Raw genomic sequence first — 20,260 nt, forward strand, 5'->3', positions numbered from 1 at the left:
GAATGAAGTTCAAAGCCAGCCTCAGTAACTTAGTGAGGCCCTAAGCAATTTATCAGGCCTTGTCTCAAAATAAAAATTAAAAGGGCCGGGGTTGTGACTCAGTGGTTAAGCGCCCCTGGGTTCATTCCCCATTACTAAAGTATGTATAAATAAATAAATGAAGTTACACTTTGTAATGGTTAATTTGAATGGTCAACTTGATTGAATTAAGAGATGCAGATGATTAAGAGGCTTCTGGGTGTGTCAGTGAGGGCCTGTCAGTGTGGGATAATGAACTGAAGTGGAGCCCCTCCCTAAGCATGGGCAGCACTGCCCAATAGGATGGTGACTTGGATGGAATAAAAGCTGGAAGAACAGGTAGCAGCAGCAGATGCAAGCTCCATTCTTCTTGAACCAGTTCTTGATTACTGCTGGGATTGTCTGAGGATACTGGACTCTCGATTCTTCACTCTTCCAAAACAGACTCTGCCAGTGATTTTCCAGGTGGTTTCCAGAAACCTTGGTCTCGAACTAAGGTAGCACCATTGTTCTCTCTTGTTCTGGGGCTTCTGCCTCTTGGACTGCAAAGCTACTGGTTCTTCCATCTCTCCAGCCTTCAGACGGCTGTTATGGACTATCCAGTTTCTGGTCCCATAAGCCAATCTAATAAATTCCCTTGTTATGATCCTACTTCCTGCTGATTCTGTTCCTCTAGGGAACCCTGACTACTACACCCTTGAATTCCCTTTAGAATATCCACCTGATTCTCTCCTGTCATTCTCAAGATTCCAAGCTCTCCTTTATTTATTTTTAACTCAGGTGGGACTTTGGAAAGAAGTATGTTTAACCTAATCACTCTTTATTGTCAGCAAAACTGTTGATTCAAGACTGTCTTGCCAATGTCTAGACTTGAAACATTTCTCTGGTGCAGAAAGAGCACTGGCCACTCTCTTTCCCATCTGACTTTCATAGTTTGATCCTGATGCTCCTGTGTGCCATGGATTTTGATAAGATGAGGGGTTTCCAGTGACTCTGAAGAGGCTCTGGGCCTGTGGACTATGGGGAGGAAGAGCCGGAAGGCTGGAGGAATTGAATTTATAATTGTGTGTAATTTTGTTTTCATAAAATTAGTATTTAACTATTTCTTTGGCTAATATATTATAGTTGTGGGGTATTCAGGGAGCATAAAAGCCATTGATGTCTTTAAACCTGGGATCCTGGTTGTTTAGCATAGGCCTTCATTTTTTAAAAAATTTATATTGTATTATTGCATTATGATTACACTTAATATTAAAGTTCCTTTGACATAATTAAACAAGCATGGAATGAAATATGCTCCAATTCGGTCCCCAGCACCTCCCCTTTTTTCTCTCTTTCTTCCTCCCCCTATTCCCTTTCCTCTATTCTACTAGTCTTTCTTCTATTTATTTGTAGTTTTTTTTTTATAAAGGTGGACTACAGATGTACATAAAGGTGAAATTGTGGTGTATTCACATATGTATTTAGGATAGTTTGGTGAGTGTCCTTCCATCATTTCTCCCCTCTTCCTATCCCTCCTCTCTTCCCATCAATTTCCTTCCTCTATACCACTGATCTCTGTTTTCATGGGAATAGTATCGATTCTTGTGTGGATAAAATCAAGAATTGGGAAGACCTCTTTTAGATTTAGCTTTGTCACTAATTTTCTTTGAAATCTTTAAAGACATCTTACTCTCCTAGGAGGTCCTCACTTTGCTTTGACAGAATAAAGTAATAATTTTGTGAGCAGTTTACTAAAGTTTTTGGAGGTTATTTGCTGAAGTCAAAATAAAACGTACAACTCCATTGGCATTTACAATTACTAGTGGTAGAGACAACCAAAAGGTATACCATTGCCAACTTATAAATGAGTAATGTTTATGACAACATAAGGACCACAAGGAACAAATGCAAGGTTTGATAAAGAAAGAGAGTAAGGACAGAAGCAAGAAAGGAAGAAGGGAGAGGAGAGGAGGAGGAAGGAAGGAAGGGTTACACTGGGTAAGGAGATTCAGTGGTTTCATGAAAGAAGCTTCCTGCCTTGGGGTTGGTGGTGAAGGTAGGATTTGACTTCTAGTAATGGTGAGGAGGACACTAAGTTGGAAAGGACAGTATCAGCTGGAGCATGAGGAAGTGACAAGACACAATGCTTAGCAGGACGCAGGAACTGGGAAGTATAGGGCAGGGCATGAGTGGGAGAGCAGAGGGAGTCAGTTTATGACCTGACTGGTTTAAGGAGCTGGGACTTCATGTTTTCTGGAGCAAGAGGGGGCCAAGAAAAGACATTTAAAATGTGCAGGGCTACATCGTTGGAGAGCTGGCTTTGTGTAGCTGGTCAGGAAGAAAGAATGGCTGGAGACTTGGGGACCTCTTAGGAGCTAGTGTGATAGCTAGGGTGACAGCTAGGGTGGGATTGCGAAACAGTGAGGACGACGAGCATTTAGTGAACTCTTCCTGTGTTCCAGGCACATTAAATGCATTATCTCATGCAATTCCCCACTCTAAGAACTCTTGTTAGTCTGCTTTTACATTTGAGGAATCTAAAACTCAAGAGATTTTAATAACTTGATGGAGATGAGGAGCTTGTGTTCTGGTTCAGAGATGTCCTCCTGAAAGACCCCCACTCCTCCAGTAATGAGATCCGAAGTGCAGCCTTTGCTACAGCTTTTAATTCTTATAAGTTAATGTGAACTGAGGTTTCTGGGTTTTGCTGAATTGGAATACATTTTGTTTTGTTTTGTTTTGCCTTTTAGGGTGAGGAATCAAAGCCCAAGAAGACAGGACAGCAATCCATGAATCAATAATGCTCACAAGTGGCCTGCCTGCCTCCCATCAGTTTACAAAGGCATTGCCATCTTCAGAGCCAGAATCTCTGTGCTGTCTCATCTTCCAGGTCCCTGGAGGTACCTTTCAGAGCCAAACAACAATTATCATCCGCGAAGTTTTCTTATTTAAAATTGCCTTGATTAATTAGATCCTCTGAAACTTGTTTAGGAGTGAGTGAGGTAGATAAATTAAGGTTTATAATTGCTGGTCTCTGAGTACCCAGTGGATCTTAATGATACCCAAGACATCTTATTAGGAAAAAAGATCTGTAACAACTATTAGTTTGGAGTCTCAACTTGGAATCTCAGTCTCACTGGCGAGAATAATTTAAGTCACTATTTTGCTGTAATAGCTTCTCTGAAGTGTTAAGTCCGTTTTGCTCAGACTCCAAACTCATATAAAGCAGTTTTTTTTTTTTTTTGAGTCATAGAAATGTTAATTAGAAAATTATCCCAGATATGACTTGGGCTAAGCCCTTTCTTTGTTAAGTGAGATAACTAATAATAAGAATGGTGAACAGATCTGCTCAAGTTGCAGAGTTTGAAACAAAAAGTCATCTAGAACCTGGTCTTCTTGATATTTAAGGCACTCATTACTTTTATAGTAACATGACACCTACTCATAAATAAAGGAAAGACGAAAAAGGGAGGAGACAGGTAAATTAAGAAAGGAAGGAAGGAGAGCAAGCTCAACTGTCCGTCACATTGGAAGGACCCACCACTTTAAAAGAGAAAAATATGATGACAATTGAGTTCTAGTGAGATTTTTGAAATCTGTGATGGAGTAATAAGAGGGTTGTTTTGAATGAGCTCCTGGTACCTTCTGATGAAGTCAAGAAGGAAGGGAAATGGCTCTGACCATTCAGAGGAATAAGGACACTGTTCTTTTTTTCTCTACTTCCTTCCTTCCGCTAGCTAACTTTTTAAAAAAAAATTATCAAGGTCTTCCTTCTGAGAAATATTGGATATAAGTTGAATGGATTTTAGGTATGCAAATATATTTATGTATTTATATACACAGTCGTGTTTTATTTCTTACATTTGTGAACTGTTATGTGTTTGTACACACGTGTTTATGTCAGAGAGCAAGCTTTGAAATTAAGTAGGAACAATTTCGAAATGAGGAAATGTTGAGTTTGAGTAACTGGAGGTATTACTAAGGCTTGAGTTTAAAACGTGAGGATATGAACCCTGTGCTGGGTGTGTAGCATTCAAATTCAAATATTTCCTCCTGTTTTGTAGGTTTTTTTCTTTACTGTTGTTTCCTTTCTCTGTGGAACTCTTTTAGTTTGCCCGTGCTTTTGTCAATTAAAAATCTTTGCCCATATTGGGCACAGTGCTGCATATCTAAACAACTTAGAAAGACCTTTGGAAAATGGTTGGGGATGTGGCTCAGTGGTTAATCACCCCTAGGTTTAATCCCTGGTCCTTCTCTCCCCCATAAAATTTCTTTGTCCATGTCAGATTAATGAATTATTTTCCTATTTTTTCTTGTAGTTTCATGGTTTTGTGTCTTACATTTAAGCCTTTAATCCATTTTGAGTTTAAATTTGTATATGGTGACAAATAAAGGTCTAATTCATTTTCCCGCATGCGGATACCTAATTTCTCTCACACTATTTATTGAAAACAATGTCCTTTCCACAAGGGTGCTCTTGGCACCCTGGCTGGCTGTGTGTATTTATGGGCTCTGTTCTATTACACAGGCCTGTCTGTTTTTACGGCAGTGCTGTATTATTTTGATGACTACTGCTGATATGGTATTTTGAAGTCAGGTAGTGTGATGCCCCCTGCTTTCGTCTTTCTGGTCAAGATTGCGTGGACTCACTGATGCCTCTCACGATTCCATACAAGTTTTAGAATTCTTTTTTCTCTTTCTGTGAAGCATGCTGTTAGTATTTTGGGAGGGATTGCATTGAATCTGCAGATTGCTTTGGGGTAGCATGAACATTTCAACATCAATTCTCCCACTACATGAACATGAAAAATCTTTCCATTTATTTATGTCTTCTTCAATTTTATTTATCAGTGTTTTATAGCTTTCATTGTATAGATCTTTCACTTTCTTGACTGAATTTATTTCTAAGTTTTTTTTTTTTTTTTTTTTTTGGAGTTAGTACAAATGGGATTGTTTCCTTGATTTCTTTTTCCATATGGCTTACTATTCAGTGTAAAGAAATTCTATTGATTTTTTAAGTATGTTCTTCTTTATTTTTTTGTTGGTTCTTTTTTGTACCCTGAAATTTTGCTGAATTTATTCATCAGTTCTGATAGTGTTTAGATAGATGATTTACAGTTTTACAATTTTAAGAGCAAGTTGTCTGCAAACAGGAGCAATTTAACCTACTCCTTTCTAATTTGGATACCTTTTATTTCTTTCTATTCACTAAATACTCTGCCAGAACTTCCTATACTATGTTGAATAAAAGTAATGAGAGAATCATTATTTACAGAACTCAAACAACTAGGCAGCAATAAAACAAAAATAACATGATTAAAAAATGGGCAAAAGACCAAGAGGTAATGAAAAAATACTCATCATCACTAAACATCAAAAAATGCACATTAAACCACAATAAGATATTACCTCAATCCAGTGAGAATGGGCATTATTAAAAGACAAATGATAACCAGTTTTGGTAATAAAGTGCAAAAAAAAAATGAACTCTCACATGAGGTTGGTGGGAATGTAAATTAATATAGCCCTCATAGGAAAATATGGAGGCTTCTTAATAATTAAAAAATTAGGCTGGTGATATAGCAAAGTAGTAGAGTATAGCATGCACAAGGTCCTGGGTTTGATTCCCAGAACCACACACACACACACACACACACACACACACAATAACAGTAACTACTGTATGATTCAACAATTACACTACTAGCTATATGCCCCACAGACTTGGTTTGTTAAAGAGAAATCTGCACTCTTGCTTGTTGGTTGTATTACGTACAACAACCAATATATGTAATATACTTAGTTGCTTATCAATGGATGAATGAATAAAGAAAATGTGTAAATACAAAATGGAATACTATTCAGTAATAAAAAAGCATTAAATTTGGGCACTTGTAACAACATGGACAATCTGAAGGCCATTATATATTATGTGAAATAAGTTAGGTGTAAAAATATGAATGTTGTAAGATCCCAGTCTTATCTGTAACTTTAAAAAGCTGATTTTGTACAAGTAGAGAGTCTAATGGTGTTTATCAGAGTTTGAGGTGGTTGAGGGGCATGAGGAGGTGTTGGTGAGATTATACATTAGGGAGCAGGAATTAATCTCAGGAACTCTTGTACAGCAAAGGAACTCTTCTAATGTTGATACATTGTATTCTTAAGATAAATAAAGATTGGATGTCATATGCTAATAATACAAAATGATAACTATATGAGATGATGCACTTTTTAAATAGCTAGATATAACCATTTCAGAATGCATATCAAAAGATCTTGTGCACTGTAAAAGCATAAAATGATGCCAGTTTAAATAATGATAAAATGTAATAAATAAAAAATTAAATTGTGAGGGTTGTAATAAAAGGCATTTGGATGTTTATTTTCTCTCTTTTAAAAATCATAAAAAATACGAGCAAATTTCTGTCTCTAGTTGGCAATGCTTACACTATTTATCATTTGTGGCTATGCCTTTATATTGAAAATGATATATTTTCATAATACATAATTAATAAGGTGAGCAAATAACTGCAGAGCATGAACCGAGAAATCACAGCTCAGACCTTCAGCTTCCCTCTTTAATGGTAATTCTTTCTAACAGTTTCTGTGTTTCCTTCCAGAGGGTTTTTATTCAATAGCAAGGATGTGCACACATGAAATTTTAACCTACACACCAGAGCAAATATACAAGAAATTATACACACTATTTAGTGATTTGTTTTTTTAAAAAATTAAAATTTTTTTCAGATGATATATCTGAATATTGGTCAATGAATTAATTAATAATTACTTAACCATGAGTATCTATCAAGTGCTGCTTTATAAGGAGTTATACAGGAGGCTATGCTAGCGTGGGGCTGGAGACTCTGGAGGGTTCAAAACAGACAGGGACTCACTCAGCCTCCTTGGGACTTATGGTTTTAGAACCAGACAGGGAAACGGATGATCAAAAATACATATTAATTTTACAATATAACAAGTGATACAAAGTAGAGACTTCGGTCATAGATGCCTTCAAGGGTGTGGTTTCAATAAAAAATATTTAGAGTGGCAGAACCTGGCCAGTGGAAAGCTGGGCTCTTGCCTCAGTTCATGGATGCCTATTCATGGAGCATTGTGTTCCCTCGCCACAAGGTGGCGAGAACTCTCCACCAAGGCGATTGTCTTGCTAAGCTGAGGCTAGAATGCTTTCTTTGTCCACATATGAAAACAACAATATTGAGAAGCAAAAATTTAAAATGTATTACTTATAACAAAAACAATATTAATTATATTACATATAATTAAAAATACTGGCAAAATCAATTCTTTACTTATTTCTCTTTCATATATTATATATTATATTATATTATATGCATTATATTATTGCATGCCTGTCACCAAAAGTAGTCAGAACCTACTGCATTGGACAGAGGATAGATAATGAATACCGGCTTCCACATTCCACTCCATATCCACACCCCTTCAAATTCGACTTCCATCCTATGGGTCACCTGTTTTTAAAGTCTTTATTTTTAAAAGTGAGTTTTAAGGTTCTCAACTAAATGGAGGAAAAACTATAGAAGATAACTCCTTCTAACAAATTCTTGTCCTTTATATTTGCCTGAAGGTCATAGTTTATTATTATTTCCCCACTAATTTTTTTTCCTTCAAGGGATTATGTTTCTGTTGGACTTTTTAACAGCCTGTCTGGCTGCTGGGTTTTCTATATTGTTTCTATATTCTCCATAGTCTTTTGTGATATTTAAATGAATGACTCAGACTATTTTACTAGAGGTAGGCTAGATCATATTGCAGAACGAGTTCCGGAAGCTTTGTCCTTCGCCAACCCGTGACTCTGAAATCTGGGCTGCTTTTCTCTTTTGATGCCACTGTCACCCTATATGGCCACTACCCCTGGCAGAGGGGGGCAGGAGGGCGGAGGATGTGTATGGGACTTTATGGATGGAAGGAGAAATCTTGTACTTCTGTTTTCTCCTTATCTCCTTGTTCGGAATGTAGTCACGTGATCCTGGCTTTAGCTGCAAATCATGTTGGGACTGCAGTTTTCCTGTGTGCCCAGAAAATAAATGCAAACCAGCCTGGTGAGCACGGTAGTCCTGTATCATATTGAGATTCATTCTGACACCATCATCAGACATTCAGGGGATATAATTTGCTCTGATTCAGTCCCCGTCCTTCCCCTTTCCCATCCCCCTTCTTTAACTCCCCCGGTCCTCCTCTTTATTTATAGTGTTTTTAAAAAAATTAGTGCTTTGTGGATATACATAAAGATGGAATCCACTGTGGTATATTTATATAGGTACACAGTAAAATTTGGTTGATTTTATTCCACCATTCTATTCTTTTCCTGTCCCCCTTCCTTCTCCTTCAATCCCCTTCTTCTGCTACACCATTTCTTCCATCTTCATGAGATTTGCCCTTTTATTCCCTTTATTTTGGTCTAGCTTCCACATATGAGAGCAAACATTTGACCCTTGGCTCTCTGAGTCTGGATTACTTCACTTAGCATGTTGTTCTTCAGTTCCCTCCTTTTATTAGCAAGTGCCATCGTTTCCTTATTCTTTATGGCTGAACAAAACTCCACTGTGTATGAATACCATATTGTCTGAATCCATTCATTTGTTGATCTGGGCTAGTTTCATAACTAGGCTATTGTGAATTGTGCTGCTGTACACTCCGATGTGGCTGTATCCCAGGGGTATGCTGATTTTAGTTCTTTTGGGTAAATACCAAGAAGTGGGATAGCTGGGTCATATGGTGGTTCCACTCCTAGTCTTTTGATGAATCTTTATGCTGCTTTTCAGAGTAGTTGTACTAGTTTACAGTCCCACCAAAAATGTCTGAATGTACCTTTTCGCCCATATCCTCACCAGTATTTATTATTATTATTTTTATATCTATTCTTGATTGACATTCTGATTAGGGTAAGAGGAAATCTCAATGTAGTTTCATTTCGCATTTTTCTAATTGCTAAGGATGTTGAATTGTTTTTTTTCATATACTTGACCATTTGTATTTCTTATTTTGAGAAGTGTCTGTTTAGTTATTTTACCCATTATTTATTAATTGGGTTATTTGTTGTTCTGGTGTTAAGTTTTGAGTTCTTCATGTGTTCTGAATATTAATCCTCTGTTGGATAAGCAGCTGGCAAAGGTCTTCTCCCATTCTGTAGGCTCTCTCTTCATGCTCTTAATTGCTTCCTTTGTTGTGCAGAAGCTTTTTAATTTGATGGTGTCCCACTAATTGATTCCTGGTTTTATTTCTTGTGGTTTAGGAGTCTTGTGAAAGAATTTGTTGTCTGTGCCAAAATGTTGGAGTGTTGAGTCTATATTTTCTTCTAGTAGTTGTAGTTTCTGGTAAATTCCTAAGACTTTGATCTACTTCAAGTTGACATTTGTGGAGGGTGAACTGTAGGTATCTAGTTTCAGTCTTCTGCATCCAGTTTCATTCACATCTTTTGTTAAAAAGTTTAACTTTTCTCCAATGTATATTTTTTGCACCTTTTCACATATCAGATGACTATCTCTGTGTGTTTATTTCTGTCTCTTCTGTTGGTCTCCATGTCTGTTTTGAAGTCAATTTCATGCTGTTTTTCTTACTGTTTAGGGTTGGATTGGCTATTCACAGTCTCATTCTTCCAAATTAATTTTAGATCTGCTTTTTATAGTTCTGTGAAGAATGCCATTCATATTTTGATGGAAATTGCATTGACTCTGTGTAATTGCTTTTAATAATATGATCATTTTGATAAAATTAATTCTGCCTCTCCAAGAACACAGGAGATCTTTCCATTTTCCAAAGTCTTCTTTGAAATTTCTTTTTTCAATGTTCTGATGTTCTGTAGTTTTCATTTTAGAAGTCTTTCGTCTCCTTGTTTAGATTTAACCCAAGTTTTTTTGTTTTTGTTTTTTTTTTTTTTTAGGTTATTGTGAATGGGGTATTTTTCATAATTTCTTTCTCAGCAGTTTCACTATTTGAGTATAGGGAAGTGATTTATATATGTTGATCTTATAGCCTGCTGTGTTGCTGAATTCATTTATCAGCACTAAAAATTTTCTGGTGGAGTTGTTTGGGTCTTCTCAATATAGGATCCTGCTTTCAGCAAACAGATAATTTGACTTTTTTTCCTATTTGTATCCTTTTAATTTCCTTCTCTTGCCTAATCACTCTGGCTAAAGTTTCAAGAACTATGTTGAATAGAAGTGCTGAAAGTCATTATCCTTGTCTTGTTCCTGATTTTAAGGAAAATGTTTTCAGTTTTTCTCTGAAATGATGTTGGCCTTAGGTTTTCCATACATACCCTTTACAACATTGAGGTAAGTTCCTTCCATCCCTAGTTTCTTCAGCACAAAAACCACATGAATGGGTGTTGAATTTTTTCAAATGCAAAAATCTTTAATGAAATTTTTTGCAGATCATTAATAAAATTTTGGCAAACTACATTCAAAAACACATTAGGAAGACAATACCTCATGGTACCTCCCTGGGTCTCATCCCAGGGAGGCAAACAAAAAACAAATACAATTCACAACATAAATTAAGGACAAAAATCACATGAGTCTCTCAACAGATGCAGAAAAAGCATTGGACAAAATCCAGCACAGATTCATGTTTAAAACACTAGAGAAACTAGGAGTAGAAAGAGTTTACTGCAACTCTGTAAAGACTATCTATGATAAACCAAAGAGAGTTTTACATTCAGTTAACCATACCATGATGAGTAAAATCTGTCAATGGCTTCCCAATGCACAAAGAATATACTTCAAAATCATTAATATGGTCTACCCAGTTCCTATGGTGTGTGGGCTTGCTATCTCCCCTACCTCATTTAATAGTGCTTTGTTTATCTCTCCAAGATCTCACACTCTGAACTTCCTTCACTTCCTTTCATACTTCCTTCTCTACAGCCTGAAATCCCTACTTTTACCTTCATTACCCAAACTGACTAGTAAACGGTTATCCCTCAATTCTTAGGTAAAGTATTACCTTTGTAGATAAATCATCCACATGACATCTTGCATTCTAACACAATCTTATGACATCCTATTAGCTCCACAATGACAGTCATAAGTGATAATTCTAAATCTGTGCATTTATTTAACCCTTCATGAGGCTGTAAACTTTACAAGGGCGGGCACTATATCTGTCTCTGTACCTATATGTAAATAAATGTACATTCAATTTACATAAAGTTTTTATTTTTCCTTAATTTAAGAATTGTGTATTTATTTTTATATAATTAATAAATTTATTTATTGTAATTTGCATTTAAATTTTAAATGGTCTTTTTCTTTTCTTTTTTATATTTTTAATTAACACTGATTAAAATCCCTTTACACATATTACTCATTCAGTCTTCCCAGCAACCTTATGAGAAAGACAAGTTATTTCCAATTTATAGATAAGAAAAATGAGCCTTGGTGAATTTAAATACATTGGCCTTGGTCACACAGCTGGTGATTTGTAGACCTGGGATTCACTCTGATGCTGTCTGTTTTTAGTCTGGTTTTTACCCATTACTAAGCTCAACTGGTCTAATAGTGTTATTTCTTCCAAATCAGTGCAGAGCTAGATTCATGTGAATGAAGCAATATATTCACATTCTGCTCTAACCAAATGAATTCGGGGTAATCAACAAATTCTGTTCTTAAATATTGTGGTTCATAAAATGGGGTAATTTTTAAGAAAACGATAATGACCAAATTTCAGGTCTAAAATTTTACGGTCTTTTAATCACTATTCTTATTATAATTTTTTATTACAGTTGTAAAAATTTCTGAGTATTTTCTGTTTGTAGACTATCCCATAATTTTTTCCTGCCAGTTCCTTTTTATCTCAAATTTACAAATAAAACTCACATAATAACAGGTTTCACTTATTTGTTTTTTAAACAAGTTGCATCCTTTAGATACATGATGATGATCCCTCCCCACCTCATTCCAGAAAGGATTACTGAGCATTGTAATTGGCCACTTGGCACTAAAGTCACTCATGGAGATTCTTTTCCCTTTTAGCAGCAAATCCCAAGGGATGCACAACCTTATTTGGTCTCCCCGTATTCTTACCAGTGGAAAGAAGATTTCTATGAGTGAGCAGAAGTTACTTTGATCTAAGGTAATGTGAGAAATTCTTGACTTCAGTTGAAATTGAAGTGACTATTTATGTTCATGAAAGAAACTACTGTATTGAATTAGCTGAAGGAAGAAGGTCAGTGAATCACAGTATGGACCAAGACAGGATGATTCTCAATGTAAGAAAACTGTAAGATAATTCTACGTTTTGAAATAAAATAAAGTTGCCTTTTCTATGATTATGTCCATTATGAAGAAATGGAAGTGTCTCTGGGTTTCTTCTATTTGAGCCCATTTTCTCTTTCAGTGAAACAGGTAATTAGATGTGTGCCTGGTGGGTATTTTCTTTCTCATAAACTTTCTGGAGCTATGGTTCTCTGCTTTCCCTCCTGTTAGCTTGCTAAGACCATTTTTATTTCTTACAGTCAGTCAGTGTGTAGAAAAAACTACAATGGATCAATGTTTTCTTGCATATAGTGTTTCTTTTTCTATTTTAGATAGTGTATGAGTAAGGTCCTTAACAGTAGTGAAGCTACTTACACACCTAGGAACTATACATAATATGTTCTATGATATATGATATATATGTATCATGATACATAAAAATAAAGATGATCATCAGGATCATGCTGTACATTCATAATTAATACATAATGGATAAACTGTCTATAAGAAGCAAAATGACTGGACAGCAGATACATTAAATCTGAAAAGGGTTGAGAGATCATTAATAGGCCAAGTTCTAAGGTGTAACCATTTGCAGAAGCATCTACTTCTTAAAACATCCTCCATTTGGGTATAGTGGCACACACCTCTAATTCCAGCTACTCTGGAGACCAAGACAGAAGGATGATGAGTTCAAGGTCAATCTGGACAATTTCCAAGACCCTGTTTTAAAAATTACAAATAAATAGGGCTAGATATGTAGCTTGGTGGAAAAGTGCACCTGGGTTCAATCCCGAGCTCTACAGGAAGAAAAAATTCTGATGAAGAGAGCTGTTTGACTGATGAGTAGAAATGATTTGTGAAGATAAATTTTCTGAACACTTCTTGACTCCAACATGCACGCAGCCAACTTTAAGTTTGTGAATGAATGGGAAAATAAATGGGCTTAGGAAAACTCTCTTTTATTTCTCTATCTATCTATCTATCTATCTATCTATCTATCTATCTATCTACCTACCTATCCATCCATCCATCCATGACCTACCCACCCATCCATCTCATTCTATGTGGACCATGTTTCTTTTATTGTCTTTGCAAAGAGGTCTGGGATAAATGATTTCAAAGTTGGTATTAAGAATGGCAACATGTTGCCTGAATGTGTGATTCAGTTGCTTGTCTTTGCATAATACTGTGTCTATGGGTTGCTAGAAAATTCTAGGCAAACCAATGGTCCATACCAGTAGTGGAAAGAACTTGTGGATATGCAATAGTTTTTATCCCTGTGTCTACTTTATGTGTAGCTTTTTTCCTTTTGATTTATGCAATTTACCTGTGTAATTATGGAAGGTGACTTAGTGTGAGTCCTAAGATACTAAGTCTTAGGTTCCACCTTAAGCCACCTTTGATCCATTTTTCTTAGGAAACCATTGATGTAAATACTCAGGTTTATACATTTACACTATGTTTACTTCATGCTGTAATAACTGTAGATGAAATCAAGCCAGGTTAATGAAAAATATTTCTTGCATTTCATTCCCAACTGCAATTTTAAAAACAAGTCTTTAGCTACCCAGCTAGTATGAATCCATATATTAAAGAGGGTGATTTCTCCCACAGAATACTTGGAATTCAGGCAGTCATGGCACAGGTACAACTGGAAATCCTAGAGATGTCAGGCAAACATCTGAAGGTTGGATTATTGAGATGAGTGAAATCACAGAATCTGGGGAGCTCAACATGGAGTCTTAACTGATAGTTTTCAAATTGCAGACTCACATTTGTAATGCAATAAATTCTCACTGAACTAGAAAAAGTAAGTGCGATCAGAATCAGAATTCTATAGGTGATTGTGCTATTTAATATTGGCCATGGCTAACTAAGTTTAGAACCCAAGTATCTTGATTTGTGGACCCATGCTGCTTCCAGAAATATGGACCAAGACAGGATGATTCTCAGTGTAAGAAAACTGTAAGATAATTCTACATTTTGAAATAGAATAAAGTCCTCAGCACATAATGACCTGGAGGAGTAAAGGTCATCAAAATGTCACCTATTTCTATCCTCTTTGCTTATAAATAAGAATTTTATTGAGAATAAACCTAGCATTAATATTTGTTTAATACAAATTTATATATATATAGATTCTGAAATTCTAGTAGATAGAAACTGTCTTAACATAGATGTACTATTCCAAGAGTGCAGTTCTTTATTTTGCTAGTTCAGATTTCAGGTCATACACTAACACAATTACCAAGATTGAGTTATTTTGTTTCATTTTCCTATTTTTAAAGCTTTGGATCTAGTAACAGAAATTCAACAGCCCTGCCAATCTGTAACCCCGGCAGTTGAAATCAAGCCCTTCCTTGATTCAGGTAGGTTGTAGGAGACTTTTGAAGGATGTTGCATCTCACGTTGTTGGTTGCATCCCTGACCTGCTTCTTCCTCTAAGGAAAAGGGAACTCTGAGGCTGTGTTTTGTAACTTCCTGTGTTAAGATTTCTCCTGCTCTTATAACAGAGTACACAAAATTGGTAGTTTAGAAAAGCAGAATTTATTCTCCGGAAGTTCTGAAGATCAGCAGTCCAAACTCAGTACAGCTGAACCAAAATCAAGGTGCCTGCAGGGCCACACCCCATCCAGTCTTTTTTGGAGAGTCCATCCTTTGCTTCTTCCATTCTCTTGTGGCTTCTGGCAATTATTGGCTGTTGTTTGCAGGGCCGCAGTCTCAGCTTCAGTGGGCACACTGGTCCCTCTTCTTCTGCCTGTAGTCACATCTTCCTCTGCCTCCCTCTTGCAAAAATGCATATGATATCATACAGGGCCCACCATGATAACATCCTTTTATGAAGACAATTTTAATTATTTTTAGATTTTTTTTGAGGTGCTAACAATTGAACCCAGGGCCTCATGCATGTTATACAAGTTCTCTATCACATAGTTATATCTCAAGAGTCTTAACAGCATCCGTGAAGACTCTTTTTCCATATAAAGCAATATTCACAGGGTCTTGGGATTAGATCTTGAATATCTTTGTGGAACTGTGTATGGTGTATTACTCAGTCTGTCATTCTTCCACGAACCATTCATTTAAAGCAGTTTTAAAAGAACTATTAATTCTTTGGAAAATTTAGCATATGTTATTGAAAGAATTATTCAATAATTAATATTTTTTACTTCACTTTAGGTTGCTATTAGAGGTCATACCAGTAGTTGAGGTTCCCAAATTCCTGTTATATAAATAAATTTATTCTTCAATTTTCTTGGTTTGTTCTTGGTTTTGTGGATAAGTATTTGAACGAAATATAATTATTACCTCTTAAGGACTATACAGTACAATGTACTTTCAATTATGCTCCAAATTACATTTAGAATAAGATTATGCTTTTCTATATAATTCATCATATAAAGATAAATTGAAAGATGTGAAGAAATTAGACTTTCCTTCCAAACACCTTTTTTCATATAGTCCACATGATCCTCCAAGCACCCAAGTGCAGTCAGAAGAGAAGATACACAAATCAGACCAATTGTATTTTCTGTTTTGTTATTATTGTTAAGTTTATGTATTCTGGGTATTAACCCTCTGTCAGATGAAACTGGGTACTTTCTCCTATTCTCTTCACACCGTTGTTCCTTAGTTGTGTTGAAGTTTTTTGGTTTGACGTAATCCTATTTGTCTATTTTTCAAATTTTATTTGCTGTGCTTTTGGAGTCATAAAGATCACTACCTATTCTAGTGTCTTGAAGTGTTTCCACTGTTCACTTCTAGTGTTTTCATAGTTTCAAGTCTTAGATTAAAATTTGATCTATTTCAAGTTGATTTTTTGTACAGGGTGAGAGATGGCGTCAAGTTTCAATCTTCTCCGTAGTATATCCAGTTTTCTCAGTACCATTTATTGAAGAGGTTGCCCTTTCTCCAATGAGTGCTTTTTGGCACCATTTAATTCTAGATGCATGAGTTTATTTCTGGGACTTCTATTTTTTTCCCCACTGGAAAAAAAATGCTCCATATCATTAGCAATTAGGAGAATGTAAATCAAAACCATAATGAGTTATCATTTCTCCCCACTTAGAATGGCTACTATAAAAAGTAATAAATGCAGGGAGAATGTGAAGGGAAATTAACTTGATGGGAATGGAAATTAGTACATCCATTAACAGTACAGAGGCTCTTAAAAAAACTGAAAATGAATCCGCCAAATAATTGAGCTATCCCTCTTCTGGGTATACATCCAAAGGAAATGATATCAGCATACCAAAAACATACCTGCGTGCGTGTGTTTATGGTAGCACGATCCATGATAGCTAAGATACAGTCAACCTTGGTAGGTTGATATAATACCTCTCCTCCCTCCCTCTCTCTCTCTCTCTATCACACACACACACACGTGCACACACACAGAGTAGGATACTATTAAGTTACAAAGAAGACTGAAATTCTGTCATTTACCAAAAAAATGGATGGAACTGGAAGACATTATGTTAAGGAAAATAAGCCAGACACAGAAAGATAAGTACTGCATATATTTGCTCCTATGTGGAAGCAGAAAAATCATCCTGGATGTAATATAGGGGTTACTAGAGGTTGGGAAGGAGGGATCAGGTAAAGAAAGGTGGAACTTGATGAGTGCATGCTGTATACCTATGTGGAAATGACACTGAACTCCGTAAATATGTACGATTAACCCATGTTGGTCAAAACCAAAATTATTTTTAAAAAAAGCAGAGGAGCTCAAGATGAGTACAGCCCTGAGTGAGGTTGGGGAAAGAACTAAACATCCTGCAACTGTGCAGAAAGAAGCAGACTTGCTAGTAGATCTTACTTTAATTCAATTTTTTAATCAGTTCTCTTGACCTACTCTAATTCAGCCCAGTGAGCTATGCTCCCAGTCATCCAGCATTTGGCTTTACTTTCTTGGGATAACCAAACCTCGGAAGTTATGTGCTTGACTGCCTGTAGTGAGACCACACAACTTGGCTTGGTGATTTCTGAAACAGATCATGAATTACAAGAATTATCACTGTAAGACCTGTCAATACTTGGGTGCCGGGGTCCAGCCCTAGCAGCAGTCAGGGGTCCGAGGTGGATGGGAGGTGTCGGCGAGGTGGAGAAACAGCACAGAGAGACACCAAGTGTTCTGAGACTGAGGCTGAATCTTTATTATTCACAGGGTCTTTTTGAATGTTTTTTCTTTGGTATTGATTACATCATTTCATAGTCAGTACAAGGAAATGTTAAGTAAAAAATCTTCAAGAGTATAATTAATGTTCTTATTCAATAAACTTGTTTTTACTGTACAATAGCTTAGAGAGAAAAACAGTTCAGCAAGGTAGAGGACACCAGGCTCCATTTAGGTTTGATTTCCCTGAAAGAATATGACATTAAGTTTCTGTAGAAGTTACGCCTTCCAAGAACTCTAATGTTAGTTATTAACAGTGGAATGTTTTTGTTATTACTAACAGAGAATAGAGGAATCAGCTTATAGTTAATATTTATTCTATTTCGTGTACTCAATGACAGACTAAAACGCTAACTAGACGTAGGAAGAATACAAATTGTACTTATGATTAACCTATTTATTTATTAAGTGGGAAAAATATCCTTAAACTTAATCATAAACACTAAGAAAGCAATGAAGACCAAACACCACATCAGCTCAGAGGAATACTCTCACATATACCTATATATAACTTTTAGGGAATTTGTATACTAAAAGAAATCACAGGCTCCTTACAAATTTGAGTAAATCATAATTGCTTATTTATGATTTCATCTAAGTACTAATATTAAACTTTACTGTATGTTATTTTGTGTCCCAGCACCATGAAATCTCCCCAGTATTCTCTATATTCTGAATCTAAGGATATATTGATTATTAGTATTAAAAGCAACTGCACATGGAGACATGCCACATCTATGGCCCCCAAGAGGGAGGATGATCTTTCAACAGAATGGTGTCAAGTGTCAGAATGGTAGGAAATAGATGTGGCACTTGGGTGCAGCAAGCTGTCAATAACCACAGAAACTGTTAACATAGTTATTAAAATTTTTTTTTCAGTTGTAGGTGGACACAACACCTTTATTTTATTTTTATGTAGGCCGAGGATTGAACCCAGGTCCTCACACATGCCAGAAGAGTGCTCTACCACTGAGCCACAACCCCAGCCCAACATGTTTTTAAAAATATTCTAGTAATCCATTATTGCCTTGGAAGCACAAATAAAAAAAGAAAGAAACATCATCACCATGTTTTGCCATCAATTACTTTAATTTCAGAAGTCATTTGCATTTCAAAAATATGTTAACCTCAAATTCAGTAATACTTTGGTAGGTCTTGATTTTCAGAGTACTTTTTGTTTAGGTTAAGATATCCCTAGTTCATAATTGAGTGACAGGAAAAGCTCAAAGGGATCTGTCACTAGAAGTTGTTTCTGCATTCCAAGTTTAAATCTCCTCCAATGTTTAAAAAGAGAATGAATGAAAAAAAGAAGGTACGCAAATTATCCATTCCTATCTAGAAGGGAAGATTAGATTGGGAATGTCAGGTGACACACACTAAATTGTATGCTTAAGAACTGACCTCTCCTGGCAGCTTAGGACTGATCTTCCATCTATCCCAAAGGAGGGATACCCAGGTCAGCAAAAACACCTCTCACAGCAAGGAGCCCATGTGGATCAGCTGGCTTTCTTGACGATCTAGAATGAGAGAAATTCTGGGAAAACATCATAGTGTCATAAACCATGATATATGTACCAATCTTTTCACAGAAAAGACATAGAAACCCAAAGCCATGGATGAGAAAAATTTCACCAAAGTGAACGAGTTCATCCTTTTAGGATTCACAGCAGATGCTGGGGTACAAAAGCTGCTCTTTTGCATCTTCCTCATCATTTATATCTTCAGTCTCATGGGAAACATGACCTTGATTTCTTTAATTTGTGCTGATTCTCAGCTCCACACACCCATGTATTTCTTCATTGGAAATCTTTCATTCCTGGATCTCTGGTATTCCTCTGTCTATGCCCCCAAAATCCTGATGACCTGCATCTCTGAAGACAAAAGCATCTCCTTTGCTGGCTGCCTGGCTCAGTTCTTCTTCTCTGCCGGATTGGCCTACAGTGAATGTTACCTTTTGGCCGCCATGGCTTATGACCGCTACGTGGCCATCTCCAACCCCTTGCTGTACTCCCAGGCTATGTCCCCAAGGTTATGTGCCGGTCTGGTTGCAGCTTCATACCTTGGTGGCTTTGTCAATTCCACTCTCATCACCAGTGAGACATTTACTCTGAGCTTCTGTGGTGACAATGTCATTGATGATTTCTTTTGCGATCTGCCCCCACTTGTAAAGCTGGCCTGTGATGTGCAGGAGAGCTACCAGGCTGTGCTCTACTTTATACTCGCCTCCAATGTCATCACCCCCACCATCTTTATTCTCACCTCCTACCTCTTCCTCATGGCAGCCATCTTGAAAATCCGCTCCAACCAGGGTCGCCTCAAGGCCTTCTCCACATGCGGGTCTCACCTGACAGCTGTCACTCTCTACTATGGTTCCATTCTCTTCATTTACTCCCGACCAAGTACTAGCTACGCTCTGGAACGAGATAAAGTGGTGTCGGTGTTTTACACTGTGGTGATCCCAATGCTGAACCCCTTGATCTATAGCGTACGAAATAAAGATGTCAAAAATGCTCTGAGGAAAATGTTAAATAGAGCAAAGTTTTCTTAAATAGAAATACTTGATAAGCAAATTTAAAAAGAAGAGCAACAAAAGATTTTCTCCATGTTATTATTATTAATCCGTACTCTCAGAAATAAGGAACAATTATTTCATAATTATAAACAATAGCTTGTGATTGTTTCCTTAACTTGGAACTAATGTATTGGAATTTTTTAAATAAGAATAAATGAATATGGACTATTTGTTGTGTGTGCTATCTTGACAGAGTCTAAAAAATTGTTGGGAATGTGAGAGGTTTGAAAGAGGTTTGAAAGCAGATCTGTTAAATTTCCAATTGACATT

At 36.5% G+C, this 20,260-nt stretch overlaps 1 protein-coding gene across 1 annotated transcript; it reads left to right on the forward strand.

The window, feature by feature from the left end:
* Nucleotides 1-19,030: 19,030 nt before the first annotated feature.
* Nucleotides 19,031-19,966, forward strand: LOC306639001 (olfactory receptor 9G19-like; the record flags this gene model as incomplete). Its single annotated transcript, XM_079102447.1, has 1 exon — nucleotides 19,031-19,966. One exon carries the CDS (start codon nucleotides 19,031-19,033, stop codon nucleotides 19,964-19,966), a length of 936 nt encoding a protein of 311 aa, XP_078958573.1.
* Nucleotides 19,967-20,260: the final 294 nt, after the last annotated feature.

The sequence above is a fragment of the Sciurus vulgaris genome (assembly GCF_902686455.1).
Source record: "Sciurus vulgaris genome assembly, chromosome: 11".
NCBI lineage: Eukaryota > Metazoa > Chordata > Mammalia > Rodentia > Sciuridae > Sciurus > Sciurus vulgaris.